Raw genomic sequence first — 17,392 nt, 5'->3', positions numbered from 1 at the left:
TTCATACAAACTCAGTGAATCACTTGTACATGGAAATAATCAATTGTTTAGTAGCAAAAACATGACTGAGACATAAACACGAACACACAGCTAGCAGATGTTATGTATCTTTTCATTGGGATGGAATTACAAAGGAAATGAGGCCTGTGGTTTTGAGCAGGGTTTCCTCTCCCTGTGTGTGCTTTTGTGTGACTGCTAGCTTGCAAACATAATTTTCCTGTATTTCTCATGTCAGCAAATTGCTCTGTTGCTATTACCGCCCATCATAGTATTCCCAAAATAGTGCTGAGATTATTGTTCCAGAAGCCCAGCTGACCCAGTTTAAGGTGTTTGTTCGTGACACTGCATAGATTGTTTATTTCTGTGAGTGGTCGACCTTCCTGCCACTTTGTTTGGTGTGGTGAGAGGTGGGAGGTGAGGGGTGGTTGATGCAAGCACCTAGCAGTAGCCACCAGGGAGTAACAATGAGCTTGAGGATGGGGGCTGTGGTTTTCTATGTCTCTGTTTCCATCCACCAGTAAAATGGGAGCAGTACATCCTCTGTAGTTGTGTGCCTCTCTGGTTGGCTGGCTAGCTGTCTTGACTTGACTGACTTGACTGGAGGGATATAAATAGCAGTCTTTGAATAGGATAACTGCAGAAGGAGGGTGGGGGTAGGGGAGATGGAAGTGGCGCCAGAGAAGATAGGAGCGCCAGTGTCTCTGAGTAGAAGGGAAAAAAATGATGCAGCCATGGTCTCATCTGTTCAGTCACTCAGTCAGTCACAGGGATGATCATACTTGGACGCATTCTGAAGGGAAAGTGCATTATGGAGGAGAGAATTGAGGAAGGAATGTATGATTAATTCATGGCCCTGTGAAGCAGAAGGCCTCTCTTCATGAAGGAGGCAGCAGATAGTAATGTGCACATTATTGTGTACAGAGGACGAAACAATAAGAATACAGAGCACATTAACCTATACAGAAAGTACATAATAAACAAATAAAACACTCCCAGCTTATAAGAGAGACGTGTGGGTTTTGCTGTAACAAGGCTAGTTGGTCAAGGTTTAGCAATGGCTTGATTAAGGATATGATGAAGAGTATGAGGATGGCTTGTTATGACAGAATGTTGTCGGCAAGATTTTTGTTGAGGCGTGCCAGTCACATTCCTAAAGACATTCCTCAGCTGTAGCTCTCTCACGGTCCACCAACACTCGTGTTACGCAATATCAAACATGGTCTGTCCTGTCATCATCCCTAAATACCAGTGTAATACTGCCGTAGAGATATTATAGTTTACATTTAAATCATGCCTGTGCTGCTTTGTTACTGAAAGATTAATGAGGATGTTTTAAGTGTTTAACCAGACCTTGCGCTCTTTGGGTTCAGCCTGGCAAGCAGATGAGCTTTAGCCAGCCAAAGCTGAAATCCAGGCGGCTGCCGTCCCTCCCAACTGCTCTTTCTCCAGATCAGCAGCGCAATAGTTGAAAATAGAGTGCTTGATGTGCCGCTAATGTAATGGCTTCATTGTCTGGCTGTGTGTTAATGTGTTGTCAAAGAAACATAGTGGCCAGGTGCTAACCTCCCACCCTCACCGTCTCTTTCTGTTTTTCTTGTCTTTGTTCCAGACGGTTGATGACGATGCAATGGCAGCGTGAATGAAGCTTGGCGTGGGGAGAGCTGAACGATGCCCAAAGGTGGGGGTTCTAAAACCCCCCAGCTGGACCACTTCCCACTCAACACCGACATGGTGGAGAAGCAGGGTGGGAAGAAGGTAAGACTACAAACACAAACATTCCCCAGAAACCACATTCTACAGTATCAGCATGAGAGCCTTTTTGTTTTTAAAAGAGTGCCATTAAACTTGGAAGGTGATACATAGAGTAAGCAAAATCTGACTGACAGACAATCCTTCAACTAGGAGTATCCTGCCTCCCCAAGTGTCCTCAAATATGAAAAATGTGTCTACATATGTGTTTCAATTAAGATATTTTGATGGTTGATGGTATTGTTGGTTCTGCCATCTGGCCTGTGTAGAGGATGCATGTAATGCAAATCTCAGCCGACTTTTTCTCATCAGTGATATTTTGTAGTCGGCCTTGTCCCCTTGTACACTGGTTAGTATAGTGGCCTATTGTGCATATCTCATTTAGGATATGTGTTTCTGGAGGTGTGAATTTTCATTAATGGAAATTTCACTTAGGGTTGTGTGATAATTTGCCTATTGACGATTATATTTACACGTTTACACTAATGGATAAATCATGTTGCATCCTAAACCTTATGTCATGAGAGAAGGAAATGCCAACACTATACACAGGTAGATTTTGTTATTGTCAAATAAATCTTTGAACGCTCTTTGGCACACTGGCAGGTAAATGTTCATAGTACTCGTGTAGTTTAAAAAGAAAAGATAATACTTTAATAATAATACTTTACTGTGTTTTGGTTTGATTTACTGATGTCTGTCTGTCAGACTTTGACACACAGACAAGCACAACACTGTGCTTTCAATTCCTCTTTTTGCAGGCTTTACTAGCATGCTTTTCATACTGGCAAGATTATAAAAATATATTTTATGATAAATAATGATGAATAAGGGAGAAGATATGTGATGCTTTTTATTGAATTTCACCAAAGATCAAAAAATCCCTACTGACTTTTATTTTTTTATTTACAGTGTGGTTTATAGTTGGAATTTTCAAGCCATGTTGCACAGCCCAGCCCAATGATCCCACTAAAATCACACCAATTTGTGTGATTAAAAACCTTCAAAATGCACAGAGAGGAAAATAATGTTTGTGCTTCCTGCTTTGGCTTGGCTTTTTGATTGATTTTTGTCTGATGTTTACCAGATGTATTCCAACTGGACTAGGACAAGCTTTATGCAGAATTGCACAGCTGAAAATTGCATAACTGCTTTTTGGATTTTGGTGCCTAAAAAGAGTACTACTAAGATTAGACTGCAAGAACGCTGCATTTCTCAGCCACATTTAGGAGGAAGTTGTTGAGTGTCGTGGGTTTGTCGGCCTCTTTAGACATGTTTGGGTTTGAAATGCAGGCCATAATGATGGTGTCCCTTTAATTTGACACAGATACAGTCACATTGTTTGCAGTGGAACAAAGTATTGGGCGCTGCTTGATGATGTCATAGTGTTTGCCAACTGTTAAGCTACTGGCAGCAGCACTAAGAGGAGGAAAGAGAAGAGGTACGGCTTTTACAGGCATGGATTTACAGCCCTCTGCAAAGGATTGCATCAGACTCTGGCATAGAGAAAGGGAGGGAGGGAATGTAGCACACAGGAGTGGGTGGAAAACGGAGAGAGGCGAAAAGATCAGGCATTGCTAGGAGACCACCAAACAGACTGTCTTATGAAGGCGTATCTAAGGAAAGTCTAGTTGTCACAGCGTCTTTCAATTCAATTCAGAAAAAAAAAACAAATCAGTCCAACTTAGGCCTCAGCTATTTGACCAATTAATTACAAGTGTAGTTTTACAGTGCACTCACTGTTTTTATTTTCATGTCTTTAAGAAATAACACTCATGGCTTTCCCATTTCCAAGATTAGCTGTGGCTTGTGCACGTGTCCAGATGTATGCATCATGCATTTACATTAACACCAGTTTTCTTTGTGAAGATCAGCTAAGACATAGACAGTGAGAGGAAGGGAGAGAGAGTGATCTGCTAACTGTAGCTGACAGTGTTTGTCTCTACTGTACCATGACATCATAGTCTTATGACTGGGGCAGGGCAGGGGGAGGAGTTCAGAGAGTCGACACATAATGGAAAACCTGCCCTGTGGCAAAGAGACATGAGCAGGGGACAGAAGATGGGGCAGAGGCATATATGTGCACTGAAGTGATCATGTGTACATTATGCATTACCTGCACTTATGTTTCCTGTATGACACCGTAAAGTATTTTGTACTTGAAGCCCATTGTTTTTTAGAATTTCTAGATAATTGTCCAAAACAAACAACATTTACATGCTTAGATCATTTTTTGTTTACTGATCATATCAGGATTGTGCTTTTTTAAAAAATTACAATTGTCTTGGTTAGATTATTGTACATGTTTTTCCCTCAAATCATTTTAAAGATGCTTTGTGTTATAAGCAAATCTTCATCACTTTCACCCCCCTAATACAACCAAGAAATAAGTTGAACAGACTTGGAAATATTTACATCTGTTGTTAGCAGATAGACTTATGATTGTTTCCAGCAGCTGTCGACCACAGAGTCGAGCCGGCATCAGGAATTCAGAAGGAAACACCATGGAAAAGTTTAAAGCCTGTAATGCCTTAAAGACTTCAGAGTGGCAGCAAATTTAAGAGGTGGTTGAAAGATGAAGAGTTAGCTAATACTTTTGTTGCTGATTCCTTTTGTCATTTAGTCAGAAAAATATATATTGATTAACTACAATGCTATTTATATGTATTATTTAAATGCACTGTTACTTTTACTCTTAGTCACGTAAAGTGTTGACACACTATGATTTGTTTCTTTTTACAGGATAAAGTGTTGTCAAACAAGACTCCCAAATTGGATCGCAGTGATGGGGTCAAAGAGATGAAAGAAAAGGCCCCTAAAAGGAAGTTGCCCTTCACTGCAGGAGCTAATGGAGACCAGAAAGATTCTGACTCAGGTAAGAAAGCATTGGGATGCATTTTAGTCATACATCTTCAAGTGGGAAATGGAAAAAGGCATTTAATAACATACCCTGTCAGCCTAACAGGAAGTAGCTATGTGTGCTCTGTGACAGAGATTTGGTCATTATAAGCAGGCTTTGATCCAGACCTCGCTACAAGTTAGCTGTGTGTCTTTGGCACAGTCTGAGGAGTTCTCTCATGTAGTCACAATCCTAAAGGAGAAGACCACACAAAACCATAATCCAATTAACTGTGGATTTGAATTACATACAGATCTGACCAGGTTTGACTTTGGTTTTTCAACGGCTTTGTGTTCTCTTCAGGTAGGGAGAGAAGGACTACTGCTTGTGCTTATTTTATTTTGGGGTTTGCTGGCTCCTGTTTTAGTTTGTTGATAATGGATGAACTCTGGGGCTTTAGTAATAGTCTTCATCATCAGCAGTGGTGGAGTTGCTTCGTTGGTTTATTTTCAGTGATTATACTTCAAAAGGCTCTCCCGTCTTGTCAGGAGTGGAAAGCTGAGTGGGTTGCAACAGATGACTATTATGGTTTGGGATTTGGTTAAGTAAGATTGGACCAATGTTTTATAGACACATGGGGTTGTGCCTAATTATTTTGTAGCTCAAGGGAATCACAAATGGGTGGAATGCTGGATTGTAAAGCTCTAACTTGTTTTCCTCACTTACACTCTTGTTGTGCATGCATGTATGTTTATGTGTATGTTTTGGCCCATTCTGTGTCCACATGGTGTTGCATGATTGTTAAGCAGACTATATCTTTGGGATTAGTGTAGAGTTTTTATGTCATTACTGTTGTGTTATTGGCTGGTTTGTTTGTTTTTTTGACATTTTTTGGCTTTCATGACCCATTTCTAGTTTTTCCTAGAAAGTGGTCAGTCTCATCCCCTTTTTACTTAGTGGGAGGTTTGAATTCTTCATGTTAAAACCAGCTGGATTGTCTGTTGTGCTAATCTGTTACTAGGTTTGGCTATAGGGTCACCAGTAAACTGATGCAGGAGCATGTTGGTATTCAGGTGAGAAGGTTGCCTTTAAAAGTCACAGTATCTTAGTTCTTGTGTTGATTTGATGCTATGAATTAGAATATAAAGTCTGTGATCACCTGAGCATAGATAGCTTTGCATAGTAGTTTAACTCATTTGGTAGTCTAGCGACAGGATGCTCTCTTTCGGAATAAGCCTGTAACTTGGGAACTATTTCAGTCAGCATTCTCCTCCCTTCCACTGTCGGTGTTGTCGTTTTCAAAAGCCTCCTTGTTATGTATAAGCACCACAACAACAACCTCAGAGTTGCAGTTTCTTTTGCTGGATTTTATTCATTTTAACACCACAGCTCGTTTCTCCACGTGCAAATGTTCCACCAAAATGTCTCCCCTCAACAGTATTTTGCAAGGCACAAATATGAATCTCTTAAAGAAATACAAACATCCCAAACTATCCAAACTGGGGTTTTTTCCCTTTTCTAGAATTGTGGTGCTGGATCTATCTTGAGGTATCACATATAGGAAAATCTGCCTATACGAGACTACACATAAAATCAGTTGTTAAATAACATAGTAAGATAATTGTTGCAGCTGCTGTTTCTGCTGGCTGTATAGGAATGTGTAGTAATTAAAGCTCAACAAGAAAAAAATATAAAATGCAGAAGTGTGGTGCAGAGGTTCCTGATTTCAGTGCTTTAGTATTTTAAGTAACTTCAGATAAATGTGTTGAATTGGTTAAGTGGTAGTATAATGTGAGGACAGAGCTCTTTCTATTTAGCCTGCAAAATGCAAATTGCTGCATAGTGTTTACAAATATAAGAAATCACTAGGCTAGACTGATAGAAATACACTTGCTGTATGCCTGAGGATAGTACACTGCAGATTACTCAAGCTCACCCCCCCACCCCCCATTCATAGAGCTGTTAAGTCTCCCTTGACCTCTTCGTGTAGAAGCTCTAGACAGCAGCATTCCACCTTCCTGAGGTCATCTTCCTTCAACTCATATCACCCCCCCATTCCCTCTATTTTCTCTGGCTTAACTGCCACTATCAACAGCACTCAGGCTATTGGCGTAGATTTCAAATTAAGACTGCACCCACACTATGCACTGTTTCCACACAAATTACTTTGTGCACACTGGTGTTTTCAGGTCACTTTTGTGAGGATATTCATCAGCAGTGACACACCAAAACAAGACTTGGCACATATTTTGTAGTGCTAAGATTTACTGAATATTGAAATTACAATAATTTGCTGGCCTCTTAAATAAGATGTTAGGGTTTTGATCTGTAACTTGAGCCAGGAAGTAATTTAATAAATGTTGCCAAGAAATTAGTTTGGATATAAGATATAATTGAAATTGTTCTCCGCAGAAATTGTGACTACATTTTATCTCATAAATTCTACACGTTACCCAAGGCAAGCATTACTTTCTGTGGTGCTTCTCTGAGCGTAGTCAGTCAGTGTTTGAGTTATCTTACATATATGGCATCTGACAGCATAAACAGTTACATGGCACAGTGTTATTGCATAATCAGCTATAGTGATATTTAAAATGAATTATCACTGTGACACAAATTGTCTTAATATTGTTGTCACTCAGCGTTTGATTGTGTCAGACCGGCCCTTTGTCATACAGCCGGATGACGAATTTAAAAAAAAAATAACATAAATGGTGTTAGCGAATTGTTGCACTACTTTTTTCCTCCAGGTCAATTTCAGTGATACTTGCCAGTGGTTTTACAGTCTCTGAACTCCACTGGAGTAATAAATGTCATTCTCTTAAAAGCTGTTCACCCATTGTTTTGATAATAGTGGTGGTGAGTGCTGTCTAACATCTCCAGTTGGTCTTCAAACAGGTTTGAGTTCTGATGACTGTAAGGGCTATAGTGTATTATTCACAACAATTTCATACTTACCAAACCATTATGTGAGCAGTCATATCCTGTAGATGGGGGCTGTTATTCTGGACAAGACTACTTCCATCACATTTTTAGTTGAGTTTGTCATCCATCTTTAGTATGAACTCTGAAAAGTGTTTGTGAAACACATTCTCTCTTTGATATGAAAATGCCTTATTAATGCTTGTTAATTGCTCAGACTGAAAAGAGCTTTCTCTTCGAATAAAGCTCAGGCCACAGCAGTGGGTGTGTGTCAGGGAAACAGAAATATGAGTAATAGATCCATAAGTTTGAAAGTTAAATGCAGCCTCTGCATAGGCTTTTCTACTTCAGCTCTTAATTGATCTCATTCAAACTGATCAGAGAGCTGTATTTTTTTATATGCAGGGGGGAAGTTGGTCTGTACATCTTTGAGGATAATTGTAAACCGGCCTTAACATATGGGTCAGTAGTGCAGCACCATAATAATGGCTGGATGTATGAACATGAGGGAAGCTGTGAGCTGATCCACATATCATGGGTTTCAAGCCGAGACAGTGGTTTGTACAGATCTGCAGCCCACACATCTTTTCCCCTGGCAGGTTATAGCACACAGACATTTGTCTCCAGTAGTACACTGGCTCTGAAAAACACCAGTAGAAAGACAGATGTGTACTCGCTGCATAACTTATTAAAGTACCATTTAACATTCCAGTTGGACAGAAACAGAGATCTAGTATGAGACAGTCAGCTATGTTCAGGGTGTATATTTGAGTCTTGCTCAATGCAAAGCATTGACAAAACATCCTGTTGGCCACTTCCTTTCTGTTCTGCCTCAACTTCCTGTTTATGCAATTTTTTATGAGCCCCTCAACAGAATATTGTTTCACTCTGATGTACTCCGGTCAAACCTTGTACCTGGTCAGGCTGGTTAGAGTGGTTCTACTTGTCAGGGAGTTTCTTGGCCAATGGAACCAGACGGTGCCTTTGTTTTGCAGGTGGCAAACACTATAGTATTGTCTGTCTGCCATATTAAAAGCTACCTCTATTATAACTTGACATTTATGTTTGATGTGGTCCCCTCCCCTGACAGTCTTTTCATCAGGTGACTATCCCAAGCTACCTCACTTTCCTTTATTATTCTCCTTTCCTCCTTTCTTGTTCATCCAGTTTCAAACAGTTTAAAGAGTAAGGTTTCAATCCTGTCTGTAAGCAAAGTAATATCATTTTACTAAGACAGATGATAGAGATATCTGCCTTCCCTAAATAGACTTGCATCAAACAGACATACTATGGAAGATGGTTTATCCTTTTGCAGAATTCAGTAATGTACATATGACATGTTCATCAAAGTTAAGTGATCAGGAGGCAAGCGAAAGTCCTTATGTATTGTTATTCATGTTGAAATCCAGTATCCCTAATTCTTAGATTGTGTTACAAATGACTGTCAAGTGACAGCACTATTACTTTTTCTTTCATTGCACCAAATCATTGCAATATGTGCAATGGGTTTTCAGCTGCTCGATGTTCATCCATATCATCCATGTTATCACTACATTAGCTGTTGCTCTGTTTCAGTCTTGTTTCAGATACTTAGCTATGTGGCCATAACCATGTATGTTTGTTAGTCACCATTCTCTTTTCGGTACATCAGAGTAATAACTGCCTTTCTGGTTTCCAATATTGTAAACATACTCTGGAAAAGCTAACGTAGCACTTTCTCTGTTCTGGTGCTCAAAAACATGTTTGGACTGCGTCTGTGGTTCCTGCTGTTAAAGTCTTAGAAGAAGGAATGTGTCTAAATGGCAAATGCTGTGGAGAACGTGAGAATGTATCAAAGAGGGGTGGGGGTACATTAGCTGTAAGTGTTCACAGATGTTACTGAAAGTTCATCAGTTCTGTACTTGGGTCTGGAAAAATCTTTTCCTGGAAAATCTTTACCCACCGGAAGTGAGGTTCACCATGTTGCTTTCTTGTTGTGTTTACTTGTGTGTTGTGGCCTTCAGTAATGAAGTCTGTCTTGAAATCCCTTCAGTAGATGTGCTCAGACACATTTTACTGTTCTGCTTATGTCTGTGGTTCTCTCAGTCTCTCTTTGTTTGTGTTTTTGGTACTTGATGTTTATATTATTACTTGGCCTTTCTTCCTACAAGAGTTGTTTCTCCCATTTGTTACACTGCACAGTCATGTGTATCTTTACCCCCTCTGAGGGTCATCAGATGGTATGTTGCCACTGAAAATAATTGCTGGGTGTGTCCTTGTGGAGCAGCTGCTTTTGTCCAGTAGCACCATGTCTCAACTGAGCCTGGCAGGCAGACATGTGGTGACCTTGGCAAAGCCATGTTGAATTGAAATGTACACCAACTATGTCGCAATAACTGTTGTTCAGCCAAGTCACACCATCTTTCGGCTTGATTTGGGCTGATTGGCTCAGAGGCAAATATTAGCGTGCTTCTTGCTGGTCCCCTCTCTCCTCAGGAGTTGTTGAGTATTGATAAAAGAGCTACCCCTCTATCACTGATCCAATAACATACTGGATTACAGGTATATTAAACAGAGGATGGTTCTCACATTGATTGAAACCACCACAGTAATGCCTAAAAAAGGCTTGTATATATGATTTAAAACAGTTTTCTGTTTAGTAGTTGTAAATTATGTTCACTGCTTTTGTCAAACTAAAATATTTACAGGCACAATTTCCCATGTAAGGACTAAATTTCTCATTGAAATAGTGATAGTTTGCCATTATTATTCAAGAGCACAACAAATGATCACAAAATAGGATAAGCACCAAATTAAGAGATTCAGGTGTATTCTTTTAACATCCATCTCAACACAAATATTCACATTATATTTACTCTTAGAAGAATTTAACAATAATTCCAAAAGTGAGCAAAGAAAACACTTAACACACATTATTCTCCCCTTCCTCAGAGTTCAGTAAATTACTTTTGTTGGAGTGTGTATGTGTGTCTGTGCAGCTCAATTAAATGTACTTTGGTCTTCTTTTTGTTACAGAGAAACCAGGTCCAGAGCGGAAGCGCATTAAAAAGGAGCCCACCAACACCCGGAAGGCGGGCTTGCCGTTTGGAATGGGGATGCCAGGGATCCGGGCCGGGTACCCCCTCTCAGAGCGGCAGCAGGTGGCCTTGCTCATGCAAATGACAGCTGAGGAGTCCGTCAACAGTCCAGGTGCGCGCTTATCATACAGGCCACGTCTGCTGTGAATGTAAGGCTGTGTGAGGGGAAAAATGTGTGCAAGTTTGATGAGAGAGGCAAAGGTCGGGGATGAAACATGGGTAGTTTGCTTCTGTTTATTACTGGAAGCTGAGCATGTTGTCATATTTTTTCCCCCTAGTCATGCACACGCCATAAGACCAGTACTTTAATTTTGAGTCTGGATTTTTAAGATGGTTCTCATTCATTCTTACTACAAATGTGATACTGCGTTCATTGGTAGTACATGTTTTATATGCAGCATAGGAATGAAACTAACTCCTGTTTTTGAAATGCTTTAGTCTGGAACAAATGGTGTAATCGTAACATCCATGCAAAATCACAGCAGATAGAGCACAAATCATCTGTAAATATTTAGCTGATATTTGTTCTCCTTTTAATAATTATTCATTACATGTACTCTCCACTCAAATAGTGCATTAAATGATGGTTGACAAATCCATTTGGCACTGAATTTATTGGACACCTTAAACCGCATTGTTGGTGTGAAGTCGTACTTTTTCTCTCATTGTTTACATAGGAGATGGAGCTGGTTTGGCCTCTACATATTTTATTTGTATGTTAATGCTGTAGTTGCATGCCGAAAGGCATGGACATAGATTAAATGAGTAAGTTTCAAATATCATTTGGGACAATAACTGCAAACTCAATAATGTAAATGTGATTAAGGCTTGGTTTTAATCTTGTAAATGTGATGAAATGAGCTCATGTGAAGTAGAACTGACCACTTGAAGGCTGATGGTTGGTGCAACACTGCCCCCATCTGGCAGTAAGCTGCTCCATCGCCATTACACAAGAGACAAACCAAGGATAAAAGCAAGTGTGAAATTATCAATAAAATATGGATTATCCCTTGTATCAGTTAACTAAAGAGCCCATCTTCTTCCCACAGACACAACACCAAAGCACCAGTCACAGTCCAGTCTGGGTCAGAAGGGAACGCCAAACTCTGCATCTAAAACCAAAGACAAAGTGAATAAACGGAATGAGAGAGGTGAAACTAGGCTGCACAGAGCAGCAATACGTGGGGAGGTACGACGCATCAAGGAGCTCATAAGTGAGGGAGCTGATGTGAATGTAAAAGACTTTGCAGGTGAGTGATTACATATATACGGCCCTTTATCTTTTACATTGTGTTGTTTATATTGTGTTTTATAATGTTACTTTATATATTTATTATGCTACTGTTTTGTATTGTATACTTTCACAATGTATGTTAACACAATTCTTTCTGTGATTAGGCTGGACTGCATTGCATGAAGCGTGTAACAGGGGGTACTACGATGTGGCCAAGCAGCTGCTGGCAGCCGGGGCAGAGGTCAATACCAAGGGACTGGATGATGACACACCTTTACATGATGCGTCTAACAATGGACATTTCAAGGTGACAACATTATTAGTTTCTCAACAAATACTAAACAAGTACTGCAACAACAATGACAGCAATTTCTACATTCCCCAAGTTAAAATACTGAGTGGTTATTATATTAGGAGGTACGTCACTTTGTAAGTTCTGTTAATTAACAGGTGTTATAATAAATTCTCTTTTAACCAAATTAACCCATGTTTGTACCTCAATGATAATGAGAGAAATACTCTTACTAGACTGTAATCATTGTTTTTATTTATGCATTATTACAGTGAAAAATTAAAGAAGTTCTGCCAAGCTTGCTTCTATAAATTACACCCTAGTAATGATTTTCACTTTTTTCTTTTTTTTGGTTACTATTTAGGTGGTCAAGCTACTTTTACGATATGGAGGGGATCCACGACAAAGCAACAGAAGAGGTGAAACACCATTGAAAGTTGCCAACTCTCCAACTATGCTGAATCTATTGCTGGGCAAAGGCACTTACACCTCAAGTGAAGAAAGCTCATCAGGTATGTAATGCGAAATATTGTCTGCTGTAATTACAGAACTTCATGTATTGTAGATACATTAAGGATGTAATGCGAAACATTGTAGGTAGGACTGTGTTATCAAGTGGCAGTTGAACTAATGGTGTCTTTTTTTTACTGTCCCCAGAGTCCTCAGAGGAGGAAGATGCGCCTTCATTTGCCCCATCCAGTTCTGTGGATGGCAATAACACCGATTCAGAGTTTGAGAAGGGCCTTAAGTTGAAAGGGAAAAACCTCGATCCTCCTAAATCTGCTGTCACACCTGTCAAAGATGAATATGAATTTGATGAGGATGACGAGGAGGAACGAGTTCCCCCTGTGGACGACAAGCACCTCTTGAAAAAAGACTTTCGTAAGGATTCAATCAGCAAGGCCAACAGTTTCATCTCCATACCCAAGATGGAGGTCAAAACCTATTCCAAAAGCAACTCGCTCACACCAAAGAAAACTGTCAGGAGAATCATCTCAGACAGTAACAGTTCGGACGAGGATGATAGGACGTTGTGTTTTGCACCTACACCTACATCACGGCAACAGGCCCAGCAAACAAATACCAAGTCTAGAGACTCTGGGAGCCTGAGCTCTAAACAACAAAAAGACAAAAATAAAGTAAAAAAGAAGCGGAAGAAGGAGAGTAAAAACAATGTTAGTAAAGAAGTCAGGTTTGGTAAAGTCAATGACAAATTCTGTACATCTGACTCTGATTGTGGAGATATGGAGAGTGAGGATGATAAGGGCTCAAACAGTATTAAGGACTCTTCTGCAACGAGCCTGAAGGAGTCACCTGGCTTTAACGCATCCTCCTCCTCTTCCCATGGAAACTTGAACTGTCAAAAACAAACGCCGTCATTAGCAGAACAACATCCAAAGCAGTGGAGGACAGATGGCTGGAAGACTGTGTCTTCTCCTACATGGTCAGATGTCAGTTCTCTTTCAGATTCAGTCAGAACAAGACTGTCCAGTGAATCTGACTACTCCTCTGCTGATTCCAGTGTAGAGTCAGTAAAACAAGTTAAGAGGAAAGCGCAGGACAACAAAAAGAAGAATAACACGCACAGTAACACCGAGAAAAAAAATTCTGAGCTGTACAAGAACTCCAATACAGACGGCACGGCCTCAAAAACTGATGGAGATGGTAAGGTGCTGAAAAAACATAAAGTAAAACACAAGCACAAAAACAAGGAAAAAGACAAAGCTCCTAGCCTGGTGCTTAATCAAGACATGAATGAGAAGTTTGTGAAGAGCTATTCTTTTGATTTTGACGATTCAAGACAGAAATCCCTAATCGTTGAATCGGAATCTCCAGCTGAGGGCAAGGTCAAGTTATCCAAACACGAAAAAGACCATTCAAAAAAGGAGGATAGGCTTTTGAAAAGCAAGTCTGAGGACAAGGAGTGGTCATCTGGGAAAGACCTGCACAGAGCAGTAAAAGAGGAGAAAAACAAGAAAGCCAAGGATTCTGCCAAGGATAAGACAAGTAAGGAAGAGAGAGAGAAACCTGTAAAATCTGACAAGGACAGAAATGTCAAAGAGAAGGAAAAACCCAAGGAGGATAAACAAAAAGCTCACAAGGAGGAAAAGAAGAAAAAGTCCAAGGAGAAGTCCTCTTCTAAAGCAGACAGGAAAAGTGAGCAAAAAGAAGAAAAGCATCAAAAGGCAGACAAGGAGAAGAACTCCAAGGAGGAGAAAGAGAAATGTAAAAAGGACAAAGCTCAGAAGGAAGAGTCTGAGTATGAAGGCTATGACGTTAATAACCGCTTCCTCAACCTGGAGGACACAAAACTCAGTGCATCAGACGACCACCACGACAGATGGGGCTCAGAGATGTCTTCTGACTCCTCTCTCTATGGTGACGACAGCTGGGATGCTCCTGTCAAAGAGTACAAGGAATACAAAGCCAACAACGCTGTTAAACTAATTGTTGAGACTGTTAAGGAAGAGACGAGGAGGAAAGAAAACAAAGTCAAGGACAAGAAGTCTGATCACAATGAGAAAAGATCAGAAAAAGAAGCTACTTCTAAGAAGAAAGACAAAGAATCCTCAGAGAAGACAAATGAAAAGAAAAAAGACTGGTCTGAAAAACAAAAACTAAACTCCAGTCATTCAGCAGAAAAAGAAAAGAAAAGGAAGGAGTCCACAGAAACAGTCAAAGACAAAAAAGATAAGGATTCTTTGGATGGCAGTCGAGACCGTAAAGACTCATATGAGTTCATGAAGGAAAGAAAGGATATTAAAATCAAGCAGGAGTCCATAAGAGATGAGTACAGCAATGATACTTTCTTTAAAGACATGGATGCTGTTGGCAAATCCTGTGATATCAGAGAAAGAAACCACTCTGGAAAGGAGAAAGAAAAGAAGGGTGAAGGATTGGAAAAGAGAGAGAAGACAAAAGCCGACAAGCACAAGGACAAAACAAAAGACAGAGGGATAGATCAGGAGAAGGAGAAGAGTGAGAAAAGCTCCACAGATAAAACTGTTAAGGAAAAAGATGGAGATCGAGGCACCAAAGACAAGAAGGAAGGAGCCAAAGACAAACATAAAGAGTCTCATGGCAAAGACAAAGATCGAAAAATGTCATCAGAACTAGCAAAGGATAAGAAAGACAAAGCCTCTCAAGACAAGCATACAGATAGGGAAAAGGATTTCTTAGAGGTCAAGAAGGAGGAGAGAAAACCTGAGAAAATCAGAGAGAAAACATGGTACAAGATAGCAGACATATTCACTGATGAAAGTGATGATGACGAGGACAGTTACAGCGGAGGTGGTGCACTTGACTCCATGAGAAAAGATTCAACACCTGATCATGATGAGCTCGATCATTTCCCCTCTGAAAAGATAAGAAAATCTGCAGAAGCTAAACATATCACAGACAAAGCAAAAGACAAGGAACACAAAGAGAAGAAGAAAGAAAAGGCCGTATTTGACACAGGCAAAGACAGGAAAGGTTCCTTAGAGAAACACAACAAGGATAAGAAGGATTCTGTGGATGCAAAACATAAGGAAAGAAAAGACAGAATATCTGTGGACTCTAACCAAGACAAGAAGAATAAGCAGAAGCTTTTGGATAAACGGGACACCAGCGAGGAGAAGACCAAAAGTAAATACAAAGACAAGTTAGACCATTCGAAGGAAAGGAAACCATCAAAAGGCAGTGGGGAGAATGAAAAGTCCCTCCTAGAAAAACTGGAGGAGGAAGCTATGAATGACTACAAGGATGACTCCAATGATAAGAACAGTGAAATCTCCTCAGACAGTTTTACTGACCGTGGACATGAGCCAGTCCTCAGTTTCTATGACATCAGCCTGGCAGATGTGTCCGAGGACAGGAGAGACTCCCTGTCCATATCGACACCACAGGATAAGTTTAGAGAGAAAGAAAGACATCGACATTCCTCTTCATCCTCATCCAAGAAAAGCCATGACAAGGAGAAAGAAAAGGTCAAGAAGGACAAAGGAGACAAACGAGACAAAACCGAAGAGATTAGAGAATCTTACAGCCGCAGAGAGAGCTTACCTTTTGAGAAGGAGCCTATGCCTCTAGAGGCAGATCCGTACACATTTCCATACGGAGGTAAAGGAGATGGGGAAGACGACTTTGATAAGACACTGGAATTTGAAAAAGAGATGTCCAAGAAGGACAAAGACAAAGCATCCACTGTCATCAATGACCGGATGAAAGACAAAAAGAAGAAAGAGAAACACAAGGAAAAGGTAAAAGAGGAGAAGAATAAGTACATTGACGGATTTGGGTCATTTAAACACTCTAAAGAGGATGTCAAGTCAGGGTTAAAAGACAGCCCACAGCTCACTGTCCTGAAAGACAGGTCAAAAGAAGACAGTCCTAAATTTGAAATTAAAAAGGACAGAAATCGAGATCCATTGGATAAAGACAACAGAATGGACCACAGCAAATCCAAGTCAAAAGATGAAAATGAAAAGCTCACTCAGGCCAAAGACACACCAGTACGGAAAGATAATCGTCCACGTGAAAAACTATTGGTGGATGGTGATCTCCAAATTACAAGTTTTGGTCAGATGTTGAGTCTGAAAGACCAGGAGATTGAAGAAAAACACAAGCGACATAAAGAAAGAATGAAGCAGATGGAAAGGCTGAGACCTAAAACAGGAGATCCTAAACTCAAGGACAAAGCCAAGTCCACAGAGGAAGTACGGAAAAACCGCAGTGAGCTATCAAAGAAATCTAACAGCCTGGAGTCTGGTCTGAAAGAAAAGAAGTTAAAGGATGTTGGCCTCCCAGCCCAAATGATGTCCCCTGGCAGGAAGTTCCAGCCTTCTGACAGTCAGAATTCAAAGGACTGGTTGGCCGGCCACCAAATGAAAGAGAACCTTCCGGCTTCTCCCAGACCAGATCAGAACAGGCCGACCGGTGTCCCCACACCAACTTCTGTCATCTCCTGCCCTAGCTATGAGGAGGTAATGCAGACTCCACGGACCCCATCTTGTAGTGCAGAGGATTATCCTGACATTATGTTGGATGGGCTGGACTGCCAGAACACATCAGCTATGACAATGTCCATGAATGCCTGCTCACCATCTTTCTTTGAAAGGTATGTAAACATGATAAATGTGCAGCAGTATTCTGATTATGAAGCTTTAGCCTGGGCTTTAATCATATTTGAGATGTTGTTTAGATGGAGAGAAGGAAAATTTGGTTATATTCTTATCCCCAAATACAAAGGTAGTAATACATAGTAATGATATTACTACTGCATGATAAATGGTGGTAGT

The 17,392-nt window shown here is 40.3% G+C and overlaps 1 protein-coding gene across 3 annotated transcripts in view; it reads left to right on the top strand.

Annotated features, from left to right (window-relative positions):
• The window catches only part of ankrd11 (ankyrin repeat domain 11), a 114,599-nt gene that overhangs the window by 87,082 nt on the left and 10,125 nt on the right, over positions 1 to 17,392 (top strand). For all 3 annotated transcript variants that reach the window (XM_030129606.1, XM_030129613.1, XM_030129598.1), the window contains exons 3-9: positions 1,610 to 1,755; positions 4,492 to 4,624; positions 10,526 to 10,699; positions 11,637 to 11,837; positions 11,986 to 12,128; positions 12,478 to 12,625; positions 12,771 to 17,211. In XM_030129606.1, the coding sequence (XP_029985466.1) occupies positions 1,669 to 1,755; positions 4,492 to 4,624; positions 10,526 to 10,699; positions 11,637 to 11,837; positions 11,986 to 12,128; positions 12,478 to 12,625; positions 12,771 to 17,211 (5,327 nt within the window). In that variant the 5' untranslated portion in view covers positions 1,610 to 1,668. The remainder of the gene's footprint in view (positions 1 to 1,609; positions 1,756 to 4,491; positions 4,625 to 10,525; positions 10,700 to 11,636; positions 11,838 to 11,985; positions 12,129 to 12,477; positions 12,626 to 12,770; positions 17,212 to 17,392) is intronic.

This window comes from Sphaeramia orbicularis, chromosome 3, assembly GCF_902148855.1.
Source record: "Sphaeramia orbicularis chromosome 3, fSphaOr1.1, whole genome shotgun sequence".
Classification (NCBI taxonomy): Eukaryota; Metazoa; Chordata; class Actinopteri; order Kurtiformes; family Apogonidae; genus Sphaeramia; species Sphaeramia orbicularis.
The sequence above is the reverse complement of the archived record's forward strand: the minus strand, read 5'-3'. Positions and strand labels throughout refer to the sequence as shown.